This window comes from Myotis lucifugus, unplaced genomic scaffold (genome assembly GCF_000147115.1).
Source record: "Myotis lucifugus unplaced genomic scaffold, Myoluc2.0 scaffold_1, whole genome shotgun sequence".
Taxonomy (NCBI): Eukaryota; Metazoa; Chordata; class Mammalia; order Chiroptera; family Vespertilionidae; genus Myotis; species Myotis lucifugus.
In genome coordinates this window covers 12,300,263-12,327,442 of record NW_005871049.1, presented here as the reverse complement: position 1 = coordinate 12,327,442, position 27,180 = coordinate 12,300,263, and the positions used below count along the sequence as shown (strand labels likewise).

At 47.2% G+C, this 27,180-nt stretch overlaps 1 protein-coding gene across 1 annotated transcript in view; it reads left to right on the top strand.

Annotated features, from left to right (window-relative positions):
- The first annotated feature begins 2,285 nt into the window (after positions 1 to 2,285).
- SETD7 (SET domain containing lysine methyltransferase 7) overlaps positions 2,286 to 27,180 on the top strand; it is a 45,605-nt gene continuing 20,710 nt past the window's right edge. Inside the window, 4 exon segments of the mRNA XM_006081702.3 lie at positions 2,286 to 3,268; positions 11,450 to 11,579; positions 26,883 to 26,917; positions 26,920 to 27,083. Coding sequence (XP_006081764.1) covers positions 3,229 to 3,268; positions 11,450 to 11,579; positions 26,883 to 26,917; positions 26,920 to 27,083 — 369 coding nt within the window. The 5' untranslated portion in view covers positions 2,286 to 3,228.

Genomic DNA, 27,180 nt, shown 5'->3' with positions numbered 1-27,180 from the left:
TTCCTAAGAGGAATATATCCTGGGATGCAGGGGAAGCATACCACAGCCGCTTAGTGTGATGTGGAACAAGTCCCCCCCGGGGCCTGGCAGTGCAGCCGCTCCTCCCAGGGAGGCTGGCTCGGCGCACTGACCTGCTGAGTGAGGAGCTCGGCCCTGGCCCTGCGGCAGCGGCAGCCACCCCCTGTGATTAAGAGCTTTATTGATTTTCTAGCCCATGGCCACGTTGGTGGGGACAGAGTGGACAGAGGAGAATGGCGGGAAGCCAAGTGGGAAGAGGGTTTATAAAATGAGCTCTCAATGAAGAAAACTGTGGGAAAGAATGCGATGGAAGCCGCTTTGGGGCCAGTCGATGTGGGAAAGTGGAACAGCTCAAAAAAACGCTCTTCCGACTTGAGCTAAAACAAAGCACGTCTGTGAGCGGGACTCGGCGCTGTGGATAGGAAGCAATATTCCTCTCGGCAACATCACCACCGGCAGCGCTTCACCTTCCTTCTGCACCAGGCACTGTGTTGGGTTCTGGGGCTTTAACTAAGAATCAGCCCATCTAGAGACAGGCATTGAAAACATACCCAACATGATTTGCAAAAATGCAAATGTATCTTCAGGGAGTCCTAAAAACGTTTTACAGTCATTTGGGGCCCAGAGCCGGCAGGAATGAATGGTGGCTGAAGGCAGGCAGGCTTGGGTCCTGGCCGCTGCCTGCCTTGTGGGCATAATCTGACGAAGGTTCTCAGGGAGCCTTCAGTCCCCTCACTGCCCGACCTGGCAAGAACCCACCCCTGACAGGTCCAGAGGAGGCCCGCGTCAGTGACGCCCGCTGTGTGCAGGGCTCCCTGTGTTCTCAAGGAAGCCCTCGGCAGTCTGGCTGTGCAGTACAGGCTGCGAATCCGATGGCACCGAGGGCGCGGCTGGGCATCCTCCTCTGAACCCACAGATAGGAGCAGGGCACTGTGACGTGATTCCTGCCCCCACCCCACACACCCACCCCCCATGAACTTGCGTCTCTGTGGTTCACCTGTGTGTTTTGAGGGGAGATTTCTTCCAACCTACATTGCCCCTGTCTCAGCCCCCTTTTAGTAAAGGAATACATTATTTTTGCTTCCTTTTAGCTTTCAAATAATTTCCTTTTTTCCTCAAAAAATAAACTGGAAACAGGGAAAGAAGATGCATATCTGGTGTGTGTTTATGTAACAGTGTAATATATAAGGTAGGAGATGGTATGTTTAAAAGGGGAAATAAGAAAAAATATAACTCAAAACCAGTGAGGAACCAAGCTCAATACATGCTGGCTCCTTTTAAAAATCTGAACTCAAACCCTCTTTCTGTGGTTCCTATTTGAAAACGATGTAACCTGAGTGGCTCTTTCTTCTCTCGCCTCAGCAGCACCTTCTCTGTGTAGCTTCGGTGCCCAGGAATCTGCTCTGGAGGACTTTAAGGAGGTGCAACTTAAGCCACAAGAGTTCAGAGAGGTGTAGACTAACTTAGAGGCCCTGGGGGGGTGGGGGTCTAGCCTAAGCTTGGGGACCTCCAAGTGGTCTAGCTCAAGCCAGAGGGGACCTTATCCCAGTACTGTAGCCCGAGCCTCTTTTCCTGGGGGAGGAATTCGGGCTGGCACCAGAACCCATCTTACTCCCTGTCTTTCTAAAACGGTCAGAAGGGGTTGGAATTCCTGGCAGTATATGGGACAAATGTCCCGAACATTTGTTCTCTTTTTCACAGAGGAAAACTGAATTTAAGGAGAAACCCACAGTACTCGATAAAAAAAAACACCTGGCATTTAAGCACAGAGCGCAAAAGCCAGGCGCGGCCTCCCGCGTGCTGGGAGGACTTTGAAGTCTCCTGTTCAGAAAACAAAATGGAACAACTGTCCCTGCGCTCTCGCGCCCCTCCGCTGTGCAGGAGCTGTTCTTGGCAGATGCCCAGGGCAGCACCCGGTCCTTCCACGGCACACTGTGTACATTCGCATCCACTTAGCCAGCTATTTACAGTCGCCCTCTCTGCCACCTGTAAGAGACAACGCCACGGCGAATGTCTGGGCCGGGAACCGGGTGCCCCGTGGTTTTCTGCACTTGAAGAGCCCGAATCTGTGGAATGGTTGCCCCTTGGAGAACAGGATGACAGCTGGAGACATCCCCCACCCAGGGCGGGAGGCGCAAGGAGGAGGCGCGCCGGGCGGGGGTCCTTCCTCGTCAGGTCCCTTTCCACGACCGCACCGCGAGGAGGACACAGCGGACCCTCCGTGCGGCCGGTTTCCTGCCTGATGCAGAGCCGTCAGCCGCTCGCACTCGCTGGATTTCCGAATCGCGGAGACGCCCGGCGGTCCCGAGGAGGATGGGGACTGGGCGCGCCGGGGTGGGAGCCGCAGTCCGAGGAAGCAGGAATCGGGGCTGGACGGCACCCCCTGGATCAGGGAAGCCCGCGCTCTGGTGCGACGCGGCCACACGCGACCACCTGCGCTCCGGTGCGTGCTGCACTCGTGCCGCTCCGGGTGGCAAACGGGGTGAAGTGGGGACGTGGGCGAGAGGAAGTCGAGGCGCCGGAGCGTCGGAAACGCTGCCTGAGCATCCCTCGCTCTTTGGAGTCTGTCGGGGGTGGGGGTTGCTGGCAGGCACCGCACGGCGAACTTCCCAGTGTTCCCGCACAGCTGGAGGCCGCGAGTGCGGAGCCGAGTGCCCGCGAGCCCCCCTCGACGCCCGGGACCGCGTGGCGCGCCCGGAGCGCACGGGGACGCGGAGACGCCGAGGAGAAACCCTGCTGGGCCGGGGGGCTGCTGGGCTGGGGCGCAGAGACCGCGCGGACCCGGAGCGCCTTTCGTTCGGAGGAGCCTTACTTCTGGGAAGGGACAGGGAACTGTCAATCAGCGCGGGAGGGAGCGCACCGGCGCCGGGTGATGTCAGCGGATCAGCTGCTCGCTAACAAAGACGGGTTATTGCTGGAGAAAGTTGCGGCGGCGAAGGCCACGGCGGCACCCCGGAGCCTCGGAGGCGAGGGGCAAGTGGGCGAAGGGAGGAGGGACGGCTGCGGCAGCGGCAGCTGAAGGCCAAGGAATCGAAAGGGCTGTAGGGGGAGGCAGTGCGAGCCAGCCCCGACTGCTCCTCCTCTTCCTCCTCCTCCTCCTCCTCCTCCAAACTCGCAGGGTTCAGCCCCAGCGCTCGCCCAGCCGCCCGAGCACCCGGAGGGACGGGAGGCAGCCGCGCGGCCCCGAGCTGGGCAGAGTCCCCGGCCGCCATGGATAGCGACGACGAGATGGTGGAGGAGGCGGTGGAAGGTACCAGCATTTCTCTGGGGTCGGGGGAGGAGGCGCCGAGGGCTCGGAACGCGGAAGGAGTGGCGGGTGACCCGCGTGACCGCCGCTGTCCCCTACGCGGGTGGCCGGCGGCACGGCTCCGGCAGGGCGGACAGCCACCGCCACGCCGCCGGGAGCGCGCACTGCGCGGCGGGGCGCAGGCCGGGAACCCGCGCGGCCGGGCCGGGCTCCGGGAGAGCACGGCTGCTCCATCCCGCAGCCCACAGCCCGCAGCCCATCCTCGGAGTTGCGAGCGGTGCCCCGCACTCTGGCCTTAGCCCTTTCGGGGATGGAAGGGTGGGGGTGCGCAAGGCGACAGCCCCCTGAGACCCGAGGTCTCCGCGGAGCCATGCCCCGGCTCCATGTGGCGACCCTGAGCCCCTCTCCAGCCGCCAGCCCTCTCCTTCTGCTCGCCGCGGGGACCGCGACCGCGACCGCGACCGCGTCCGGGTGGGTCGGCGGGCGCAGCGCACTGGGCCGACCCAGGCACGTGGCAGCCGCGGCCCGGGCGGCTGTTCTGAAAAGATGAAATCATTGCCAGGCGAGGGACGACGCTCCCGACCCGGGGCTGGAACGCGCGCCGACCGGGAGGCGGTGGCCCTCCCCTCGCTGTCCCCGAGCGAACTCAGTCACACCGCCCCCTCCCCCTTCCTGCTTCCGAGCGGGGCCGCCGCCGCCACGCTGTGCGGGCGCGCCGCGAGCCCGGACCCAAATTGCTGGGTGACACTTAACTTTCTGAATTCCGTGCAGTTGGCTGCGGGTGATATCACCGCCTTGGTGTCGAATTTCTCCGCCCCTTCTCTGCTAGCGCCCCTCCCCGACTTTGCTCGCCACTTTGTTTTGCTGAGTTTCTCCACCTCTTTTTTTTTTTTTTTCTTTTGCTAGGTCTAAAAAGCGAGGTGGGGACGTTATACAATCTCGTTGTTTGTATCATGAGATGTCAGGATTTTGTAACAGTGAATACTAGAAGATACTCTGGCGTATTTATTTATTTGATTCTACCCCGCCAGTACGTCGTGATGTTTTGTAATGCTGTGTGGTATAATTCCAGGATATGTTTTTTATTTTAAAAATATTTTTCATTCATACATATGCAGTATACTTATTTGTAAAACTTTAGAACCCAGAATATTTTAAACTAAGCATCTAAGTACATAATTTTTAGTTTTTGGTTGAATGGGGTTTCTATCTCATTTGTTTAAACAAATTCTCATAAATGGAAAAGAAAAACAAAGTGGCAATACCATACAAATGCAAAAAGATACATAGTTATTGCTGCACCAGAGGCCCGATGCACGAAATCGTGCAAGGGGCTTGGCCCTGGCAGCCCCAGCATCAGCCCAGAAGGATGTCAGTCTAATTAGCATATTATGCTTTTATTATTATAGATTGGGAGAACTCCATTCTTTTTGTTTTCATAAAACATAATTGACTCCTTTTGCAGTGCTCCAGAGGTCTTGGGATGAGATTAGAATAATATTTCTTGAAATCTCTAAAAGGTATCCATTGTAATGTAACTATTAAGACATATTTCTTTTTTTAAGACATATTTCTTTACCAGCTTCAAAGGGTGTTTATTGTTTTAATTTCACAATATTGTGAACTTTATCTCTTTATCTCTCTGATAAGCAAGGCCTGTGTTGGGCCTCCATGGGGCCCAAAGACATTGAGTCCATCCATTGGAAGCCTTCTTACAACTTAAGTTATTGATTTCTTGTGCCTTCCTGTTATGAAGGATAAACGGGAAAAAAAATGCTCTTCTCTTATTGTCAGGGCTTACTCTCATTCTTCAAAGTTTACTTTTACTTGTGCTTGTAAATTTTTAATGCAAACCCTTGATCATGGGCAGCGCTTAAACAACTTTCTCCTTTGAAGCTGTCTAGAAATCTAAGTTCGTGGTCCCCAGGCTCCTTGTGAACAAGCAACTTTAGAAATATACCAATGTTGTTTATGAGCCTGTGCAATTCATAGAAACAGAGAATGTTCTTTATCTAAACGAGGAGGGTTCTGTTTAATAGGGTGACCATACACATTATTCTCCAAAATCTGGAAATGCTTGAGAATGAGAGGGGTTTAATACTTATGCTGGTAAAACAAAAACAAACTCACAGCTACAGAGAACAGATCAGTGGTTACTGGAGGGTGAGAAAGTGTGTGTGTGTGCACAGGGGCCGGGGGGAGGGTCAATGGTATGGTGATAGATAGTAATTAGGCTTTGGGGGGTTATCACTTTGTAGTGAATACAGAGGAATGATAATGTTTATCCCTGAAACTTTTATATGTATATACTTAGGCTGGGACCACGTGAACATTTGGGGCAATCCAGGGCACATGATCACTCAGTTGTGCCTAACACTAAACAGAGTAACACAGAATCTTTAAAAGTCCTTAGAGGCATCTAAGGCTCAAACTCACACAGAGTACACGGGTGTACACACAGGACCTTGCACCAGTGGGCTTCTCTCCAGCCATGCTTGGCCTTATTAGTGGCATCTGTTATAGTCTTTACTTAACGTCTAGCACCTGCAGGGAGGACTAGTATAAAGCTAGTCTGAATATCTTAGTATTCAAGTACCAACTAACCTACCCCTCCATAAACAAAGCCTCTGTTCTCAGTAGTTTCATTGTCTTAGCTATCATTATTATCATTATTATTGCTATAATTGTTTAGTTCTTATTCTGTGCAGGTTCTGTGCTGAATGTTTCACACACACACACACACATATTCCGTCTTACGAGATGGGTACTAATATTATCCGAATTTTACAGAAAAGGAAACTGAGGCATAGAGAAGTTAAGAATTAGTCCAAGCCACCCAAGGGGGTTCGAGACAGGCTTGGACCTCCAGAACCCCTCTTCACTGTACCCGACTATCTTGCTACATTTTTCGTATTTTTTACTTTTAATGAGTCATCAAATGTACGAAATACTTGGGAACTGAGCCTGGAAGCAACAGTTAAATATTATGTCAGTATCACTCTGTCAGTGGTAACTCTTTAGGCTGCTTCTGATGGGGTTTAGTGACACTCAGGGGAAAAGAAGTATTTGGGGAAGGAGAATTTAACTTAACTCTGCAACAGACATCCTTTTTCTTCCTCCGAAGAAGTTTATTCTGGGGAACAAATTGGTCTGTTCAGGACTTGAAATGTCTTTTGTCACATCGTATACATTTTGGTTCTCTGTCACGGCAGAACCGTGGCTCTGAAGTTCTGAGCTCCCAGGGGGTGAATTCCCGAGGGGAACTGGGTGGTGGAGTATCTCTGTGGATCTGCATACCTGCCCTGCTGTGCTCCTCTGGGAAGGCAGCGGCCCTGGGCCTCGGAGGCCAGAGACCTCCCCCTGAGCTCCTGCTGTGGATTTTGTTGAGACTCACTGGTTCAGTGAGAAGTGAGGTTGAACTTTGGAAACAGATATATTTATTATTATATCTATGTCTTTGTCTGCCCACAGAAAAAAGATGAATACAATGTGGTTCCTGATATAATCTCAAATAAATAAATCTAAACAGATGAATTACGGTATTGAGAGGAAGTAAATATAACTTCCGGCTCCGGGAAGGAGATGGAGGGGAAAGAGCTCCCAGAGAGGTGGTTGTGTGGTTGAGTCCAGTTGAGCAGGGACTTTGTGAGTAAAGACATAGAGGGGTGGGATTATGCAGGCACCTCCAGAGACAAATCAGTTGGTTCTGCTGTAACAGAGGGCCCAGGCCGAAAGCAGAGCGTAAGACAGGAAAGGCGGCTGTGTCACAGGCCACGGGCATGGACTGAGCTGGAAGCCATGGGAAGCCGTGGGGGCTCTTTGGAGCTGAGAATGCCAGGCCCAGAGCTGTGCTCTGAGAAGATGAGAAGGCACTGGTGACAGGCAGACCATCATCTACAGGGCTCTTTGCAGTAGTCCCGATGTGCACTTCTGAGGGCAGGAAAGAATGGAAAGGCCTGGAAACATATAGAAGTCAAAAAGGGGAAAAACAGAATCCCCAGAACTAAGGAGCCAGAAGGAAAACAAGCATCTCAGTGTTGCACTGCCTTAAGCCCCTCAAAACATCAAGAATATGTTAACTGTCCCCCTAACATCTCATGCCTGTCTCTCATGCTCATGCTCTAGGCTTAGGAAAAATGTGGGCTCCATGTACCAGCCCCCTCTCCCTGTGGCCATGCTTTAATATTATGACCCTCACGACTGACAGTTGAGCTCTGGTAAAGAATTACTCTCAAAAAATCAAATTATGTTTCAACAACCAGGGTAAATGCATCATCTTGAGGGCAATGTTCTTTGCACTGAATAGAATAAGCTTGCCTTTTATTATTATTTTTTGTATCAGCAATTCTAGTCTACAAAACCAACAATGCATGGAAGAGTCTCTTGTTCTTAGGGAAACACACACACACACACACACACACACACACACACACACACACCACTCTCAGATTTGTGAGTGAGCCTGAGGCGGGAAGCAGCCCAGTGTCTGATGTGGAGGGAGTGTGCCTGGCCCAGATGATGTACCATCACTGCACAGAACACAGACAGGCCTGGCTCTCATCAGGATAAGGAGAAAGCTCAGAGATAACTCACAGGGGAAAAAAATCTCACTTTCTATCCATTCAGTAGAGAGTGATCACTAGAACAAACTAAAAAAAGTAGACTGTGAGACTGTTCTCATTTCCCCCCTTTCTGTAACTTCTACAAATATTCTACAGCATTATCAACACGGAGCAGTCATCCCAGTGACTCTCCCTTGTTGTCTGGCCTGCTCTTGGGCCTCCGTTTAGTGGGAACTGGCCTGGAAGGCTGTTGGTTGACTTGGTGCGTTTCAGAAATTGGCCTCACTCAGAGCGAGGAGGACTAGTGTTTCTCTTTGAGTGAGGTAACACTTGGGAGGGGTAGGAATTTGCCACCGGGATATGCTGTTGCAAGTCCTGATGGCTCTACAAGGACTATCTTCACTACAAACGCCCTTCCCCTGCTGGACCTGGGACCTGGGACCTGGGCATACCTACCTGTTTAGAGGTACCCGCTTCCACCATCTGCAGGGAAGCAGGGGGTTCTGCTAGTTTCCCTTATCCAGAGAGAAAGGGAATGGGAAGACTTGGGAGAGCGGCACTCAGCATTCAGGAGCACATTCAGAGCAGTTAATGTGCTTCTGGGCAAGCCACACAGCACTGGCTTCCTCGTCTACAATGGGCACTTGGGAAATTGTCGTGAGGTTCAGTTTAGGTAAGAGGAAAGCACATAACCCCATGCCAAATGCAAAGTAAGGAACAAACTTTTTCCTTCTTTGTGTGTCAGTTTCCTCTCCATTAAACTGATTATCACCAACAAGGCAACTATGACCTGCTCTATTGTCCCAATGGCATCCGAACAAGACTCTTTCCAGAGGCTCCTCTAGCACTGACGTTGAAAGGAGAGGTGAGACGCAGCAACCCAGTCCCTTCCTTTCTTTGGAAAGTTTCTTTGCTGCTATTGCTGTTTTATAGATTAAGTTCTACGGCGAGGACAACAATTTCTGGCTATTAAACATCCAGGGAGGAAGTCTTGAATGTTGACAACCCTTAATATCTAGCTCCTGTTCATTGATCACATCTCCTTTTGGAAGAAAACAGCAAGCAGGCCAACAAGGGGCCCTGCGATGGACTGACAGAGGGAGTTGCAGGACTTGATCACAACAAGCAACCTAACCCTTTAGAATGGTAGGGAAGTGTCAGGTGTCCAAGCACCTCCTTCTGATGTCACCGGAGAAACGGCCGTCATTCAGCAGCTCCTCTCTCCCTAGAGACTAGGAAGGTGACGGGACCCCTCTTCACCGATCTGTCGAAAGAGGCATTGAAACAAGTAGCCCTCGTGGAGCGAGGCTGATCTTTTTGCTTTCATCCCCATTGGGATCAGTACGGACCCTCAAGTGCTTTTAGCGTGTTACATGACACTTTCCATTTTCTCTACTATCTACATTCCACTGCTGACGGTGCATCTGCAGTGTTTTATTCAGAAATAGGACAGGACTATTGTGACTGAGGGAAGGTGGAAATGAATTTTCATTGGGGGTTTTTTTCCCCTCAGTGTTCATGGTTATCATAATATTTCTCTTGATCTAAAGTAGAATAACAAATGTTATCAAAGATTAACTTTTGAAAGTCTGAAATATGTGGACTGTGTCTATGGGGAAAGCATTCTAACAAATTAGTAAATACTTCAATACAAGGCTAAAATGAGTGTTCTGATATTCATACCTACATCAAAAATAAACTGCTGAATTCATAGGAATGTGAATAGCTAAATTGAATTTGATCCCAACATTATTTCATAAAAGAAAGTGTTCAGCTGTACACTGTTTTTTAATGAAAAATTTTAAAGTAGATTTAATTTATTTTGATGAGAGAAATGTCATCAGTAGATATTTAGAAGATAATTTTCCAAATTGTTTTACATGGCTCAGATGTCATTGAATTATGTCACATACAGTTGGGTTTTGAACAAGAAGAAAGCAATTATGGCTTATTTCCCTCCTGACCATTAATTTCCTGGCCCTTGGTAGGAAAAAAAAAAAACCTGTGTTGAGTAGAAAGGAACTACATCAATTGTGATTTATTTAAGTAGCCACACTTTATTGCAATATATTTTCAGTAGCCCATTCTATACAGAGTCAGATGTAGAAATAAGATAGTATATTTGTCCGTTGTTACTTTATGCTTACATAAGAATACAATAAAAATAAAGAGCTTTTTGTTTTTTATAAGAGTGTTTACTTACCATCTCTTCCAAGGGATGATGTTCTTTTATCGCTTTAGAAGAAATCATTTTAGGAGACTAAAGTGTTCCTTGTGGTGATATGGTTTGTGCTTTCTTTTATGTCTGTGAACCATCTGGAAGCCACATTTGAGTGTTTAATGTCCATGCACTGCCCACAGTTTTGAATGCTTTTGTATCTCTTCATCCATGACCCAGGTCATTCACTCACAAAAAAGCCATTAGGTTAACTACTGCCTTCGTTTTCACTCACCTCTGCAAAATTAGCTCACCAGAATGATTGGGGAGACACCAGTGAGGGGCTGTGAAATATGTAAATAATCATAAAATCCTAAACATTGACTACAAACATAAATGTTAGAATATGCCAGTGTGTGACCCAGGCAGAACCAGCATTTTAAAGATCACAGTATCAGAACTGCTGGGGATGTTCAAAATCACTGCTTAAATGGTCATGTGGCTGCTTCTAACTGCGTTTAAACATAAGCCCTCTGAACACAGTTATAGAGGAGATATGACAAGGTCATTACTAAACATTCAAAGCTGGAAGATTTTGTAAAATGAAGCAGTAAATTCAAAGTTAAGCTTAAGTTCAAGCTTAGAAGGACTCAGTTCCCATGTTAGCACAGTGAGGTATATAAATATCTGGGCAGTTTTAGAGGCATAGCCACGTCCCTTGTTTGAATGTAATGAACCACAGTGGGTTTTCAGAAGTCCCCTGGCTAGCAGCCCTCCACTTCATACTATCCTATATAATAAAAGGCTAATATGCAAATTGTCCTCTCGACTAGGAGTTTGACTAGTTCAACCTGGAGTTTGACCAGGGGTGGGGCCGGCTGGCCAACTGCCCACGGCCCCTCCCCTCTGCCAGCCAGGCCCTCGGCCTGGGCTGGCTGGACTCCACCTGTGCACGAATTCATGCACCAGGCCTCTAGTAAACATATGAAACCATATTGCATACTAGTTCTAGAATTAGAAGACTCATTGCAAGGACAATGTACCTGGCAATAGACTATAAAATGGTGTTATCTCAACTACATTTTGGTTAAGCATCAGTTTGGGGGCCTTAATTCCTAATTTGAGAAGTACCAGGTGGGGAAGTACTTGGCAAACGGAACAGGCACTGCAGATGCTATGACTGATAAGAACTCTCAGTCCCCGCTAAAAGACAGGCTTATTTTCGGTTCACATCTGAATGTGTCCAAGTCCCTCCATTGTAGACCCGCCGCTCATAAAGTGTACAGAACAGTCAGGTTGATACTGCTGGTGCAGGCGAGGTGAGGAACCTTTGCGCTCTCTCCCCTGGAGCAGGGAAAGGACCCTTGGGCTGCTCAGGGGACTTGCTGGCCGCTTCCGTGCTCCGATGCATCAGTGGGGGCACGTGCAGATGGTAAGGTTGGCCTTGTGATTCCCTTCCTCCAGGGCACCTGGATGACGATGGATTGCCGCACGGGTTCTGCACAGTCACCTACTCCTCCACAGACAGATTTGAGGGGAACTTCGTTCACGGAGAAAAGAATGGACGCGGGAAATTCTTCTTCTTTGACGGCAGGTAGCACTCACGGTTTTGTTTTATTTCGCTTGGGGGAGGGTCCTAAATTACTTTCTTTGAAAGAGTGATACAAATGAAAGAACTTAAGTCGATGTTTGGGTTAGAGACCAGATAAAAGTGAGCCCAACACGCATGCATGCACTGCTTTGGGGACCAGGGAAGTCACCCCATGGTTATGGAGAAGCCAGCGTAAGGCTTAGCTGTCATCACTGCCTCCTAGGGGTGCTTGTCCAAGGGATGCTCTGCAGTGCCGGGTTCGAGGGCCCCCATCTTGCACAAGTTGGTCAGGTGGTCACCCATTTCTTTATTAGATTTCACCTGCTCATTCGGGTAATGAGTCTCAAGGAAGTGACACAGTGGGCTCGTTTGTGTCGGGGGCAGGTTGGTGCAGTTCCAGCAGTGACTGACACGCTTTCCAAGTGTACCGCACACTCCATGCCTTAGCCCGCTCTCTCAGGCCTCAGGGTCCGGTTTCTTGCTATCCTGAAGGAAGATTCAGCCACCTCGTTGGTTCTGCAGCTGCACCCGTTTCTCAGCATGTTCCCACTCCTCCTGGGATCGCTCAGGAAAATGGACAGGAAGGCACAGGAGGTGTACAGCTCCGGCCTCACGGTGCTGAAAAAGCTTGTCTTGGGATAGCTGGTCTTTATGTGAAATGCCTGGATGCTGATGTCAGCACCCGTATTTTCTCTGTTCTCCTCTAGTTAAAGCGTCTTCACAGCAGCGATCTTTTCACTGTGCTCTCACCTCCTGCATGAGGACCCTGTGGGGCAGGAGCTGCTCACCCTCTGGTGAGGGCTGCAGTGACTGTAGGGCTTTCCTCTTTCAAGTGGAGATGGGGTTGCCGGGGCTCAGCTTTCCAGCGATGACTTTTAAACCATGTCAGCTTTAGAAACAAAGAGTGGCCACGTGGCTTTCCCAAGCATTCAGAGGAACGAGAGGCACAGAAGGGATGGGAACTGCAGAAATGGGTTTAGCCTACGCAGTCCTGGGGTTCCACAGGACGTGGCCCCACTCCCTCAGCTCCTGGCACTGCTGACAACCTGAAGCTCCTCACCCTTGCAGTTCCTCTGGGAAGGGAAATGTCCAAGCTGACCATTGACGGGTGAGCACAGGGACTGGCATGTGACCCAGAATCCCTTTTCTGTAGATGGAGTAAGTGGCTTTTGAAGATATGAACAGTTCCTCGGGCTGTCAATTATCTGAATTAAGGAGGGGTGAGAAAAGCAATAAAAACCCATCTTAGTGCTCTTGTAACATGTTATTTTAATTAGTCATTCCAACCTTCTCTTTCCCATTACCCCAGACCCCATACGCCACATCTTTTTTTTTTTTAGCAGAGCTTTGCTTACAGACTGTGCCATTTTGAATGGTTGGATAATTTGCTTGCTTGCTTTTGCTCTGCTTTGAGTACCTGGTGGCTCCCTGAGTCCCGTGGAGGACTCTTTTAAGATTTGGTATCAGTGCTTTCTTCTCCCAGGACCCCTTCCCCTGCCAGAGGAACACATTTCCTGTTCCTCCTTTTCCTATTTCCATATCAGTATACTCACTGCTCTCCTCTGGAAAATGTCCTCTTTACCTCGTGCTGCAATTATTGTTTGATCCATTTAGCAAATGTAATTTATAGAAATGTCTTGTTTCCCCCACAGGACAGCAGTTTCCTTAAGGGCAGAATCTTGTCTGTTTCCTCTTCTGGGCTTCAAAGCACTTTCCCTTAATTTAATCCTTAAAAAAATTCTTGCTGAATGAGCGTGGGAGCTGAATGAAAGTAGAAGTCACCCAGAACACATACACACGCAGACACTCACACTCACACACTCACTCGTGCTTTAAATCTGGTAGTTTGATAAGCAGAGTTGATTGACTCTAGGAAAACAGTCCATCAGGTTTGGTTGGTTGTTAGAGTTAGTTTGGTTGGAATTTAGGGTTGGTTACTGGATTGTTTCACAGACCTGATGCACAGAGTATTGATGGACTAGACTGAGCTTCCAAACCAGTGTGCCCAGAATGAGCTGCATGTTAGTTAGTTCCAAAGTACTAGTCCCTCCGCCCTGGGCCCTGAGTGGGACCTGAGACTCCCCGAGCACCTCCCTTCCTTTGACGTGCTAATCACTTCCAGCTCTAAGCAGCTTCACCCAGTCACCCCAGGTGTCACACAAATGCAGTAATTGACATGTATGTTATGACATGACAGAGCTGAAGCACCAGGCCAACAACTGTGGGTGGTACAGCAATAAATTCATTGACTTTTTTTTTTTTGAGGCACCAACTCACTAGTTTTCATACCAACCACTCAAACCCCGGTAGACACTTTGCTCAGATAGCAGACTCAAGGGATGATGGTGTTAGTGAGGACCTTGAGAGCTTACCTTTGTTAGCTTCCCTCAGACAGATGGGGACTGATGCGTTGAGGGGAGGAGGTCAGTATCACTGCTTGTATGACATGTGATAAAACAGTGTGGTGACAGGTTCTTGTTACCTTTTTCTTAAACCCAATACTGATCCTGTTGTGAGACACCTGCTAAAGGGATTCGCTGTAAAAGGTGGTGAGAGCCTTATGCCTGGGTCTTTCTAAGCAGAGTGCAGGATTGGGTCATGGGGAAGTCGGTTGTTTCTGCATGAAGCAGCACCTTACTTTACATTCTCTATTAATTTTTCTCCCTATTGCCACTCCTAACTTTTAGGGTCTGATGAGTTAGGTAAAATAAGGTGGGAATCCTACACCTTTCTGCCAGTTAGGAGGCTGTGGCTGGGAAAATTCCCTCACAAAGGATGAAATCAAAGTTTTGAAATAACAGGTGAGGAAACAAATTAGAGTTTTTAAAAGTTGTTCTAACTTGTAGTTCTGGCTAATGTTCCTGTCAAAGGGTGTTTTTGGTGTGTTTTTTTAAAATCACAAAGTGTAGAGACAGATTTAGATGGAGACCTTCTGATGTTATATAAAACCTGAACTCAGGTGTGTGATTTTTTTTTAAAACCAACTTATTGAGGTATGATTCACATGCAGAAAACTGTATGTATTTAATGTCTACAACTTGGTGAGTTTGGAGTTAAACATATGTCTATGAAACCATCACCATAATCTGTGCCACTAACTGGGTGTGTGATTTATGAGAAGGTTTCAGACAAATGTGAATTTCTATCAAGAACATTCCAGAATCAGTTTTTCCCTTAACACAGGTTATGATAAACCTAAATAAGGATTTTAAATATTCAGATCACCAGAAAAATGGCCCTGTTAAATTTTTTAACCAAGTTCCTAGATAAAAGCAGATTTTAATTTTTTTAATTGCATATGTGACAGATGTTTGGTAGAATAAAAAACTTCAAGAAATACAGAAATATAAAAAGTGAATATGCTCCTCTTTTTTTTTTTTTACTTTCAGCCCATGTCACAAAAGTCACCACTGTTGGCAGAAATTTTAAACATCTTAATTATTTTGTATTCAAGCATCTTTACCTTGTAGTCAAGGTCAAATAAGGAAACAGCTATTTTTAAATCTCTAAATTGAGTTTAGGCAAAATGTACATTGTTTACCTTTTTACTACTGTCTCAGCTTTAGACTATTTGCTAGTTTTGAGATTTTTTTTAAAGGATGAAGTCTTTTTTAACATATTTTTATTGATTTCAGAGATGAAGGGGGAGAGAGAGAGAAGCATCCATGATGAGAGAGAATCATAGATTGGTTGCCTCCTGCATGCCCCCCACTGGGGATGGTACCCGAAACTGGGGCATGTGGCCTGACCGGGAATGGAACCATGACCTCCTGGTTCATAGGTCAACGTTCAACCCCTGAGCCATGAGGGCCAAGGTAGTTTTGAGATCTTAATCAACAGTTAGTCTTTTCTTCCTTATGTGACAAAATGGGACCAGAAGAGCTGTTATTACAACAGGTTTATGAAGTCAGAAACCTGAAGTCAGACCACACTCGTCCTTTGCCAGATAGTTTATCCCACAAATGAGGAATGAATTTGAAAATTGTCTTTTCAAGCAGCTATTATTTCCCCTTTTTCCCTCTTTTTAAAGGAAATAAGAAAATTGTGCTAAGACTAGTTCCTGGGACCTCTTAACATCTGCTCGGGTCCTAGATAAAGCTGTCTACGCAGTGAGGAGGAAGGGGCTTGGGCTTTGTCGGGGGCTCTGGAGGGATTTGCTGGACCACAGTGGGATGTTATGAAATTGTTTACTAAGCAAATACACACATCCATAATTTTCATACTAATCCTCAGTTCTGGATGCTTATTACAATGGATTTATTTTTCTCATCATTGTCCTCATTTTAGCCAAGATTATGGACGCAAAGGCAATTTAGAAGGACTTCTCAAAACCCTAGGATGGAAACAAGGAAGGGGTATTCCCACACAGCTAGGCTTTGGCTTGTGTAATATTAGGGAGCTGTGTGTTTTTTAGCCTGATTGTGAGCCGGAGATGAGTTAATTCATTCCATCTTATTATTGCTATGTTATTGTTGCTTCTCCTTCCCTGCCAATTAGATTTCCAAGTATTATTTCTTGTTCCTGACGTCACTGTCCTGTGCCCATCCTGTTCTGAAGTTGATTTGCTGCATTAATGTGTCCGGCTAAGAGGGCTCCTTGTAGTTTATCATTGACCAGCTAACCTGAGTGAGGCTGCCCACCCGATGAGCCACTGAGAAAGGCTGATGGGTTCCAGGGACAGGTCCATGCTTTTGAGAACGTGCTTGGTCACATTTCAGAGAAACTGGAGTGGGAGTGGACTTCTGAAGTCATGTACTCCAGCCTCCCACACAAGGCAGAAAAAGTCCTTCTCCGTTCCTGACAGTCATCCAGCTTTTGTTGGCACCAGACTCAACAAATACATTCATCTGTATCCTAATAAGCAGTCTGATGAAGGCAAACATTTTTGTGATACACGAGAAGAAAGGGAGTGGAAGAGATGGATAACGTTGAATATCTGTCACTCACTCACTTGCCTTTCTAACAATCGGTGAAATCGGTTTTATAATCCGATTTCCTCACCCCCGCGGGACCCCCTGCTTCAGTTAGCTAACTTGCCCAAGGTCCCCATTAGGAAGGGTTGGAGCTGAGAGTCAATCCAAGGTGAGCTCTGGTGCAGAGCCATCCCCTTCTCATTACATCAGTACCAACCTCTAACTAGAGCAGGGACATTCCTCTGATCCTGACGGCCTCTCTTCCATGCTTCAACTTTAGTGGAGGTCGCTCATCAGCTATAATTTTTCAAAGGATCCTGGGATGAAGTCAGTGACATTCCTGCAGGGGCAGGAACAACATGGTAGGAGCTTGGCAGTTTGATGGGAGGTTTCCCTGAGGAACAGCTCAGAGGAGCCCTGTTCTAGCGAGCTGGCCTCTTCCTGGTTGATAAAATGGGGATAGTGACACCTACTGCTCTGAGCTGTTGTGAAGACTGGAGAGAAAACCTGTCAGGACCTTGTAGATGGAAGGGCACCTGGTAGGCGCTCACCGGAAAGCATGGATTTCTTTTTTCTGTTACTGTGTATCTGCATGTTCCCAGCTTTGTGGTGATATAATGGACACAACACATGTTTAAGGTGTATAGTGTGATGATTTGATACACCCATATATTGAGAAACTAGAAGCCCGGTGCACAAAATTCATGCACAGGAGGGTGGGGTCCTTCAGCCTGGCCTGCACCCTCTCGCAATCCAAGACCCCTCGGGGGATATCCAACTGCTGGTTTACAGGTCTAAACCGGCAGTCAGACATCCCTCTTGCAATCCAGGATGCTGCATGCACCAGTGACCATACTTTTCATACAGGTGAAAGGCATCTTGCTGTTGTATGGGCAGCTACATTTTTTTTGCCTTGATTATATAAAGTAATACATAACATGATCCTTCTGAGGCAGTAGTACCATTTTCCCCATCTTATGGGTGGAAAAACTGAAGCAGAGAGAAGTTAAGTAATCGGCTTTGTCACACAGTTATGTGTCAGAATCAGGGCTGACCACAAAATGTGTAAGCCAGAGTCCATGCATGTCATCGCTGCATCATCCTGTTTTTTCACTGTTGAGTAGCCTTGCCAGGTTTTAATTTTTAAATCTAAGAGACTATTCCCAATATATAGGACAGGGTCTCTAGGCCTGGCCAGTGATCAGGGCAATTGGGGGGGCCCCCCACTGGCACCTGCCTTGGCTGGTGGCCTGGCACTGCCCACTTGCCGGCCCCACCCCCCACCTACCAGTCATTCTGCAGGTCATTCTGCCATTTGGTTGATTTGCATATTAGGGTTTTATATAGATAGATGATTACAACAGGGTTAGTTTGTACCTCCATCCCTTCACATAATTACCATTTTTATGTGTGTGGTGATAACATTTAAGACCTACTCTCGTAACAAGTTTCAAGTATTTGACACAGGATTGTGATTTATAATCACCACGCTGTACATTAGATCCCCAGAACTCACTCATCTTAGAGCTGGAAGTTTGTACCCCTTACCAACAGCTCCCCAATTCCCCCACCCCACAGCCCCTAGCAACCACCATTCCATTCTCTGTTTCTATGAGTGGGGCTTTTTTAGGTTCCACCTGTGAGGACATACAGTGCTTGTCTTTCTTTGTCTGACTTGTCTCACTTAGCATAATGCCCTCAAAGCATTCTTATCTTTTATCATTATTGTTGTTACTATTATTATTAGTTGGTAGCAATGACTAGCAGAGTTTTCTTATGATTTGTTTTTCGAGAGCAAAACTGAAACGTCTCTTGAATATTTCACTGTCATCTTGAGCCTTTTTAAGAATCAGATCCTACAGACTCATAGCTCTTCCTTTGAAGACAATCAGCACAATACATGATGGGAGCATGGTGGTGCTCCATTCAGCTGCTGCTCACACCCTGAAGGAGGCTGGGACTTCTGGTCAAAGGGGTTCCTGCAGATGGTTAGGGTTTGTGGGTTTGTTGTTGGCATTCTTCTTCTTTACTTAGTTTTAAGTATTTTTTGTTAGATGTAGATTTTTTTTAATTTTTCTTTATTAAGGTATTACATATGTATCCTTATCCCCCCTTTGCCTCCCCCCCCCCACTCATGCCCTCACCCCCCTGTTGCCTGTGTCCATTGGTTAGGCTTATATGCATGCATACAAGTCCTTTGGTTGATCTCTCCCCTTTACCCGCACTCTCCCCTACCTTCCCTCTGAGATTTGAGCACCTGATTGATGCTTCTCTGTTTCTAGATCTGTTTTTGTTCATCAGTTTATGTTGTTCATTATATTCCATAAAATAAGTGAGATCATGTGGTATTTATCTTTCACTGACTGGCTTATTTCGCTTAGCATACATCCTCTCCAGTTCCATCCATGCTGTTGCAAATGGTAAGAATTCCTTCCTTTTTTTACTGCAGCGTAGTATTCCATTATATAGATGTACCACAGTTTTTTAATCTGCTGATGGGCACTAAGGCTGTTTCCAAATCTTAGCTATGGTGAATTGTGCTGCTATTAACATAGGGGTGCATATATCCTTTCTGATTGCTGTTTCTAGTTTCTTGGGATATATTCCTAGAAGTGGGATCACTGGGTCAAATGGGTAGTTCCATTTTTAGTTTTTTAAGAGGTCATATATACTGGCATGTAAAATAATTCCTAAAACAATGTTTTTAAGAAGAATCACAGTTTAATTTGGTTATAGCTGGGAATTTAAAGTGGAATTATGATTCAATTTAAATTTCCCTCTTGGTTCTTTTATGGCTATACTGCCTGGGAAAGGAAGGGAACTCATTGGGGGAAGAGAACAGAGGTAATGCCTCATGTGGTAGAAAAACCATTTAGACCCCAAAACTACAGGGTGTCCCAAAAACGTATGCACACTTTAATTATAAAGGCAGTAGTTATTAAAATACATTTAATTTCAAAGTGTAATAGAAATCAGTTATTAAAGTGTGAATACATTTTTGGGGGCACCCTGTATAAAGGGAAGGCCAACACTGTTAAGTGTTCTAAAACCACTTTTGTGTATTAAGATAGTAAAGAGAATTTTAAAATGAATGCAGTACTATTTGACTAGAATGCAAATGTGTCCATCTAGGTAAAAGGGAATGTTACCACACATTTTCTTCTGACTGTGTCCTCGGGGATTTTAAAAGTTTGGTCACATACGTTTTACGGGAAGAAGCAAGGAAAGCACGGAAGCTAAGATGCCTAGACGTGCACGGGAGCCAGTACGTAAACTGGAGTGAGCAAGGGTTCGAGAGCAGGCGTCAGCAGACGTGTCCTGTGTGGGGCGCGACCGTCAATACCTCAGGCTTCTCAGGCCCCCGACAGCCTCTGTCGCAACACGAAAGCAGCCACAGAGGATCCGGGAAGGAACGTGCATGGCTCTGCTCCAGAAGGACTGTATTTACAAAAACAGGCGGCAGGCCATGGCTTGCCAACCGCCTCTGGAGGAGGAAAGAATTGGAAAGAAAGGTTAGCGCCTTCAGCACCCGGCTGAGCAGCTTTTATTTTATTTCCTGCAAGACGGAGGCTTTCAAAGCCGTGTCATTGTTAGTGCCCTGCAGGGCCCGGTGTGGAAACGTGCCCCTTCTGTCCTCAGATGCCGTCCCAGCCACCGTCAATATTTGCCAAGGAAGTGAAGCTGTCTCCTCGGGCAGGTGCTGGAAGTCCTGCTCGCCTGCCAGTGCCTCGAGAATTTGCATGTGGGCACCTAATGTCAGTTGGGCTGAGAGGAAATCGCCGTTTATTCTTGGTCTTCTGACACGAATATAAGGACGGGCCTCATTGCAAGGGACAAGCGACTGAGTATGATTAGGGAGGAGTGTGTCTACGCCCACGTTCCTGTTTAACTGAGCCCTAAGACCCAGGCCTGGTAGATTTGATCAGATACCTGGGAAATACTGGCAGACTAGTTCGTCGGGGGCTAATTCTACCCGACATTCAATTCAGTTTTGAACCCTGTTAAGAATCCGGTCAATCTGGTTGCCAGGTTTAGCCATAAAAATCCAGGGTTCCCGCGCCGCTGAAAGGCGGCGGCTCGCTGAATGAAAGGCGGCGGCGGCGGCGGCGGCGGCGGCTGAAAGATGGCGGCTCCCGGAAAAGCGGCGGCGGCGCGGCGGCTCGCTGAATGAAAGACTGAAAGGCGGCGGCAGCTCGCTGAAAGACGGCGGCTCACGGAAAAACGGCGGCGGCCCGCAGAAAGATGGCGGCTCGCTGAAAGGCAGCGGCTCACGGAAAGACAACGGCGGCTCCTGAATGCAAGGCGGCGGCGGCCCGCTGAAAGATGGCGGCGGCTCCTGAATGCAAAGCGGCAGCGGCGGCTCGCTGAATGAAGAAAAACGGCGGCGGCCCGCTGAAGGACGGCAGCTCGGGTGGGACAGTCGCCAGGGATGGGGAGCGTGAGGATGCAGCGGCGGTCGGGGGTCAGGGCTGCTCTCCGGGACGCTGAGCAGGGCCCTGCGGCTCTCGGGCGTCTTTGAGTGGGGGAGCTGCCCGGCAGCCCCGGGTCAGGGAAGAGAAAGCGCTGGAGGTTTAGGATTTGATTCCAAACATCCGGGACCCAGAGAAGCCCAGGACTGTGGATGAACCGGAAGTGGTAGCGGAAAGGTGCGTGGAGGTTGAGGAAGTAAATGCAGAGGACTATTTGGCTATTATCAGGTTCACACCGACAGTACCTCATTGCTGTTTGACAGCCCCTACTGGGCCGTGCTGAAGAGTCAGACTTCCGCGGTGTTTACCGTGTAAGCATAAGGTCCCTTTAAGGCGACGGCGCCTTCTCTGGCGCCTTCTCCAGGTCAGACTACCTGGAAGGCGGCACCGGAAGCATGGCGGACCCCGGAAGCATGGCGGACACGGACCTGTTTATGGAATGTGAGGAGGGGGAGCTGGAGCCATGGCAGAAAACCAGTGATGTCATTGAGGATTCCGTAGTTGAAGATTGTAATTCAGTGGATACAACCACCACAGTGTCTGTGAGCCAGCAGCCAGTCCCAGCCCCAGTGACCTTCGCTCTCTATGCCTCCTTCGTTGGGTACCTCTCTATAGCCACCACCGTTGGTAGCAGCGGGGCACAGAGCAGCGACGGTTCGAAGAGGCCTCTCGTCAGACTAGCTGCCGATGACAATGCCGAGAGGAAGCCGTGTCAGCAGACGGTGTACAAACAGCTACTGGTACCGCGTCCCTCGGCCAAACAGCTACTGGTACAGCGGGCCTCGGCCGCGGAAAGAAGCCGGCGGTATCGACAGAACATGTCTGAAGCGCGACGCTTGGCAGACCGTGAAAGGAGACGGCAGCGTCGGCAGAATATGTCTGAAGAACAGCGACTGGCACAACGTGCCGCGGCCGCCGAAAGAAGCCGGCGGTATCGGCGGAATATGTCTGAAGCACAGCGATTGGCAGAACGCGAAAGAATCCGGTGTCGCCGACAGCAGGCGTATGAAGAACGATTGGCACGTGAAGAACGATTGGCACAGCGTGCCGCTGAGGCTGACAGCAGCCGGTCAGCGCCCAGCGCTCCCGGCACCGGCAGGAACTGCCTCCATAGCGGAAACTAGGTCAACGAGGATGCAGTTATGGAACACGGTTGTGGTGGAAGGTAGCACATGTGGCGTCACATGTCCATTTTGCCTGTCCCTAAACTTCTCCCAGGAAATGGAGTTATTTGTTGCTTTCTCTCCAGTTCGAAGAGCGTGTGACGTTCAAGTTGTAAATACTCTGTCACCGGGGAAATTAGTCAAGCACTCTGAACGTGTTTTTACTCTTAATGTGGTGTACAGGGAGATATTAGAATAAGGTTAATCAGCTTATCAGTCATTGTTTTTATCAGTTGTTTTTTACATCATCTTTTTGTTGTTTTCATATGTCTGTTGTGTCATGTTGTTATTGTTTATTTGTTAACGAATTTATATATTCTTTTCATGCACATTTTACCAATTTTCTTTCATCTCTGACACTTCTATTGTAGAGAAAGGGTGAATAGCAATATTAAAATATTTCTTCTAATTAATTTCCTTCCAGTGTGCACCGGGCCACTAGTATTGAGATATTTATAGGTGAAATGATATGATCTAGAACTCGTTTCAGAATAATATGGGTGCTAGTAAGTGGGTAGAAGGTATAGATGAAACATGATTGGCTAATTATTGAAACTCAGTGATGGTACGTGGGATTCATTATAGTGTTCTATTTTTTACCTATATTTTAACTTTCCCGTAACCAAACATTTAAATTTAAAATATATATAGTCAGCAAGTTGCCAGTATAGTTATCATAAATAAAACTTGTTGGAATTTTTTATCTGTCAACCTCTGTAATCACTACTCTGCTGGCCTAGTAACTGTCAGGGTCTAGTCCACTATTGGGCTCTCAGATTCTTGGAGACTGTGGGACAAACCACTGGTGGCCCATTAACAGCTGCCTACATACCCCCTCTGCTGGTTTTGCTTTGTAGCTAACTGCAGTGACTCCATTTGCCAAGTTGAACATACAGTTCAGAGGAGTCCATCTTATTCTGGTGACTTGAGGTCAAAAAGTTGAGGCACTATGTGCATTTATCTTTGATTTAGGCATATTGGCTCCCCCAAATTTTCTATCTGGTTTTAGAATATTTGTAAGTTATAAAATATAGTATTGAGAATGTTTTTAGCCAAATGTAGTATATGGAGGACTTAAAAACATTTACAAAATTGCTTTTCTCACAAATGAAAAAGAATGTAAAATATTTCAATAACAATTAGCCCAGCTGAAACCGGTTTGGCTCAGTGGATAGAGCGTCGGCCTGCAGACTGAAAGGTCTCGGGTTCGATTCCGGTCAAGGGCACGTACCTGGGTTGCGGGCACATCCCCAGTAGGAGATGTGCAGGAGGCAGCTGATCGATGTTTCTCTCTCATTGATGTTTCTAACTCTCTATCTCTCTCCCTTCCTCTCTGTAAAAAATCAATAAAATATATTTAAAAAAACAATTAGCCCAGTTTATTAGTATGTGTTTATTAATATTTATTCATGAATGAATCATTACCTTATTAAGTCATCATTTGTACTTAATGCTGTTGACCAGGACTTTCCTTTATCAGTCTTGATGACATAAAGAGAAAGAAGGCAGCCTATCAATCTCTGTGTTTCCATACCTAAGACCATGTTTGTTTAGAGAATCTTCTGCATTTCTAAGATTTGACTCACTAGGAAGAGATGCCATTCTTTTATATATATATATTTGTTGATTTCAGAGAGGAGGGGAGAGAGGGGGAGGGAAGGAGAGAGGCATTGATGATGGGAGAGAGTCATTCATTGTTTGGCTGCCTCCTGTGTGCCCCACATTGGGGGTTGGGCCCCCAACCTGGGCATGTGCCCTGATCGGGGAATTGAACCATGACCTCTTGGTTCATAGATCGATGCTCAACCCCTGAGCCACACCGGCCGGGTAAGATGCCATTCCTTAAAGTCTCTGTACTTGCTGAATAATGCTTATTGATGAATATTCCTCTTATTAAAAAAATTAGGTGATGGGGACGGGCTAGAAGGGGTCAATGGGGAGAAAGGGGGAATATATGTAATACTTTAAACAATGAAGATTTTTTTTTTAAGTAAGGTGGGTTAGCAGCAAATTACATTCTGACAAAGTAGGTGTTACCTAGTTAAAATATGGTGTTCTTGTTTTTTGTTTTAAGAAAAACATTTTATTTGTAAGAAAAATAAACTTATATGTTATTTTGTTTTGTTGGAAAAAAAATAAAGAAACCTCTCAAGATAAAAAAAAAAAACACAACCCAGGGTACCCAGTGAAAGCGGCATCTTATCTAATAAAGAGGGAATATGCAAATTGACCATCACACTGTAACATTCAAGATGGCTGCACCCACAGCGGAGGCTGAGTTCCCGTAACGAGCCTTAACAAGCAATCAGCACTGACCTGAGGCTGCAACCCCTGCCTGGTGGGGCTTGACAGGGGATCTCAGGCTGCGCCCCCCGCCCTAGCGCCAGGCTGGGGGACCTCAGGCCGTGCCCCCCCCCACTCGCAGAACTTGACAGGGAACCTCAAGGCGCACCCCCCCCCCCCCGCCCTGGCACTGGACCGGAGGACCTGAGGCCGCATCCCCCGCTCCAGTGTCGGGCTGGGGGACCTCAGGCCACACCTCCTGCCCCAGCGCCGGGCCAGGTGACCTGAGGCCACATCCCTGGCCCAACGGGGCTTGACAAGGGACCTCAGGCCGCACCCCCCACCCGGTGGGGCTTGAAGAGGGTGGGGCCGGCTGGGTCTGGATCTAGCCCAATGGGGGTGGGGCCAGCCTGGTCTGGGTCTCACGCAATTTCGAGGTGCACGTGGGTGGGCAGGGACTTGACTCTGGATCCCGCAGAGTGCCCCAGACTCTGGCAAGAGGAAGATTTTCATATACATTTTACTAATTTTCTTTCATCTCTGACATTTCTATTATGGAGAAAGGGCAAATAGCAATATTAAAATATTTCCTCTAATTAATTCCCTTTTAATGTGCATGAATTTTGTGCACCAGGCCACTAGTTTCAGATAAACAACGTATTTTAGTGTCACCATGTCCCATTCAGTATTTGGGATGTATGTTTACTAGAAATGTATTTGTTGTTTATCTAAAATTCAAACATAACTGAGCATCCTATATTTACTCCAGCAAATCTAAAATGAAGATCAAGGATGAAATAGTTTTCTGTAATATTTATTACATCATTATGTCAGTTTATTAGTTATCCTTCACCAAGGTTGTGTGTTTTTTTTAAATTGTGGGGAGTCTAATGACAGTCAAATCTCATTAATTCCAACTTTGCTGATTTAGAATTTTTGATGGCTTATGCAAGGGTTCTGCTAAAGTGCACCCATTTGTCATTCATAGTACAAACAAACCTGAAAGAGAACTATTTATCTCCTTGGGAGACTACAAATAGTGTAATTACAATGTAGTCAGAGGCTATCGTTATTTGGACTGTACTTTTCATTTAATAATTATAGATCATTCTGTCATCTATTAAAGCAAGACAAGACTTTACCAGGCACAGTCAGGTGCAGCTGCCTCAGTCCCCATGGCCCCTGGCATCCCACCTATCACGGATACACAGTCCGTTGGGCTCTCTAGATTCTAGAACCTCACACAATGCTTGCTACTTAGAAAGCACCCTATAAATGGTTGTTAGTTGCATTCATGAATGAATGCTGACACGTGTTAAAATAATCAAACTGTCTTTGTTGCTAAACATCTTACATTTTAAATTCAAAAAATGATTTGAGTTGGTCTTCCCCCTTATTCCAAAGTTCAGTTCATAAAGGGATTCTTTGGCAAAGTTAGTTTCATTGCACACTGGGAGGCTAGCACTGAGAACATGCTATTGAAATTCTGAAAGTGTTTTATGAGGAGAGAGAGAGAGAGGCACTTACAAAGTCATCCTGAGCACCCTTCTGAGCATTCTTCTAGTCTAGGACTATGGGTCTCAAACATTACCAGGCTGCTAATGATGTTGGCAAGGTTTAGCCTGCGGTTTTCCTTGCCCCCATTTTCCATGATCATGAACATACACACATGCACGCACACACAAATACATCTCTGTATATCTTCCAAAGAGATGGAAGAGGATTCTTTTGATTGGATACCAAATATGGCAGTCGCTGACAAATAATACATTAATAATTTAAAACAAACATGTAGACATTAACACATTCTAAACCACATTGTAATATTAGAGACCACTATATACAAGCCAACTGAAAGACCCTTGAGTCTACCACTCTTTTTTTATTATTGTTTTTATTTATTTATTTTTAATATATTTTATTGATTTTTACAGAGAGGAAAGGAGAGGGATAGAGAGCTAGAAACATCGATGAGAGAGAAACATCGAGCAGCCGCCTCCTGCAAACACCCACTGGGGATGTGCCCCCAACCAAGGTACATGCCCCTGACCGGAATCGGACCTGGGACCCCTCAGTCCGGAGGCCGATGCTCCATCCACTGAGCCAAACTGGTTAGGGCAAGTCTACCACTCTTGAGGGAAGTGAGGCCTGAGTGGCTTATACGTGGGCCAGAATCTCTATGGCCAGGCAATGGTCGGCATCCGGTCTTGGAAACATACTCAGATGAGGCTTGTTCTCAGTCTCTACCTGTGGCTTCTTTCTTGTCCATCTCCTCCAGCAGAGAAAGGAGTGATGGGAACTGGAGACTGGGAATGAAGTCTCCCTCCCTGTTGCTAATCCTTCGCAGTCTTTTCCCTAGCAGTCCAGCAGCCTTCAGGACAAGCTGAGTACAGGCCCGTGGTTCTCAGATGTGATCCTTTCTTTTTGGAGAGTTGAGTCACGGCCTGATGATCCCTTTTGTTTTCCCTTCTCTCACAGCACCCTGGAGGGGTATTATGTGGATGATGCCCTGCAAGCCAGGGAGTTTACACCTATGAGGACGGAGGGGTGCTCCAGGGCACCTATGTGGACGGAGAGCTCAATGGCCTGGCCCAGGAGTACGACACAGACGGAAGACTGATCTTCAAGGGACAGTACAAGGATAACATTCGACATGGACTGTGCTGGATATACTTCCCAGTAAGCCCTGTGACTGCTCATTTTGCTTTAAGACAAAGCTTTTACTCTTCACAATAAAGAGTCAAATGTATTCTCTACGTAAGAAAATGTGAAGCTG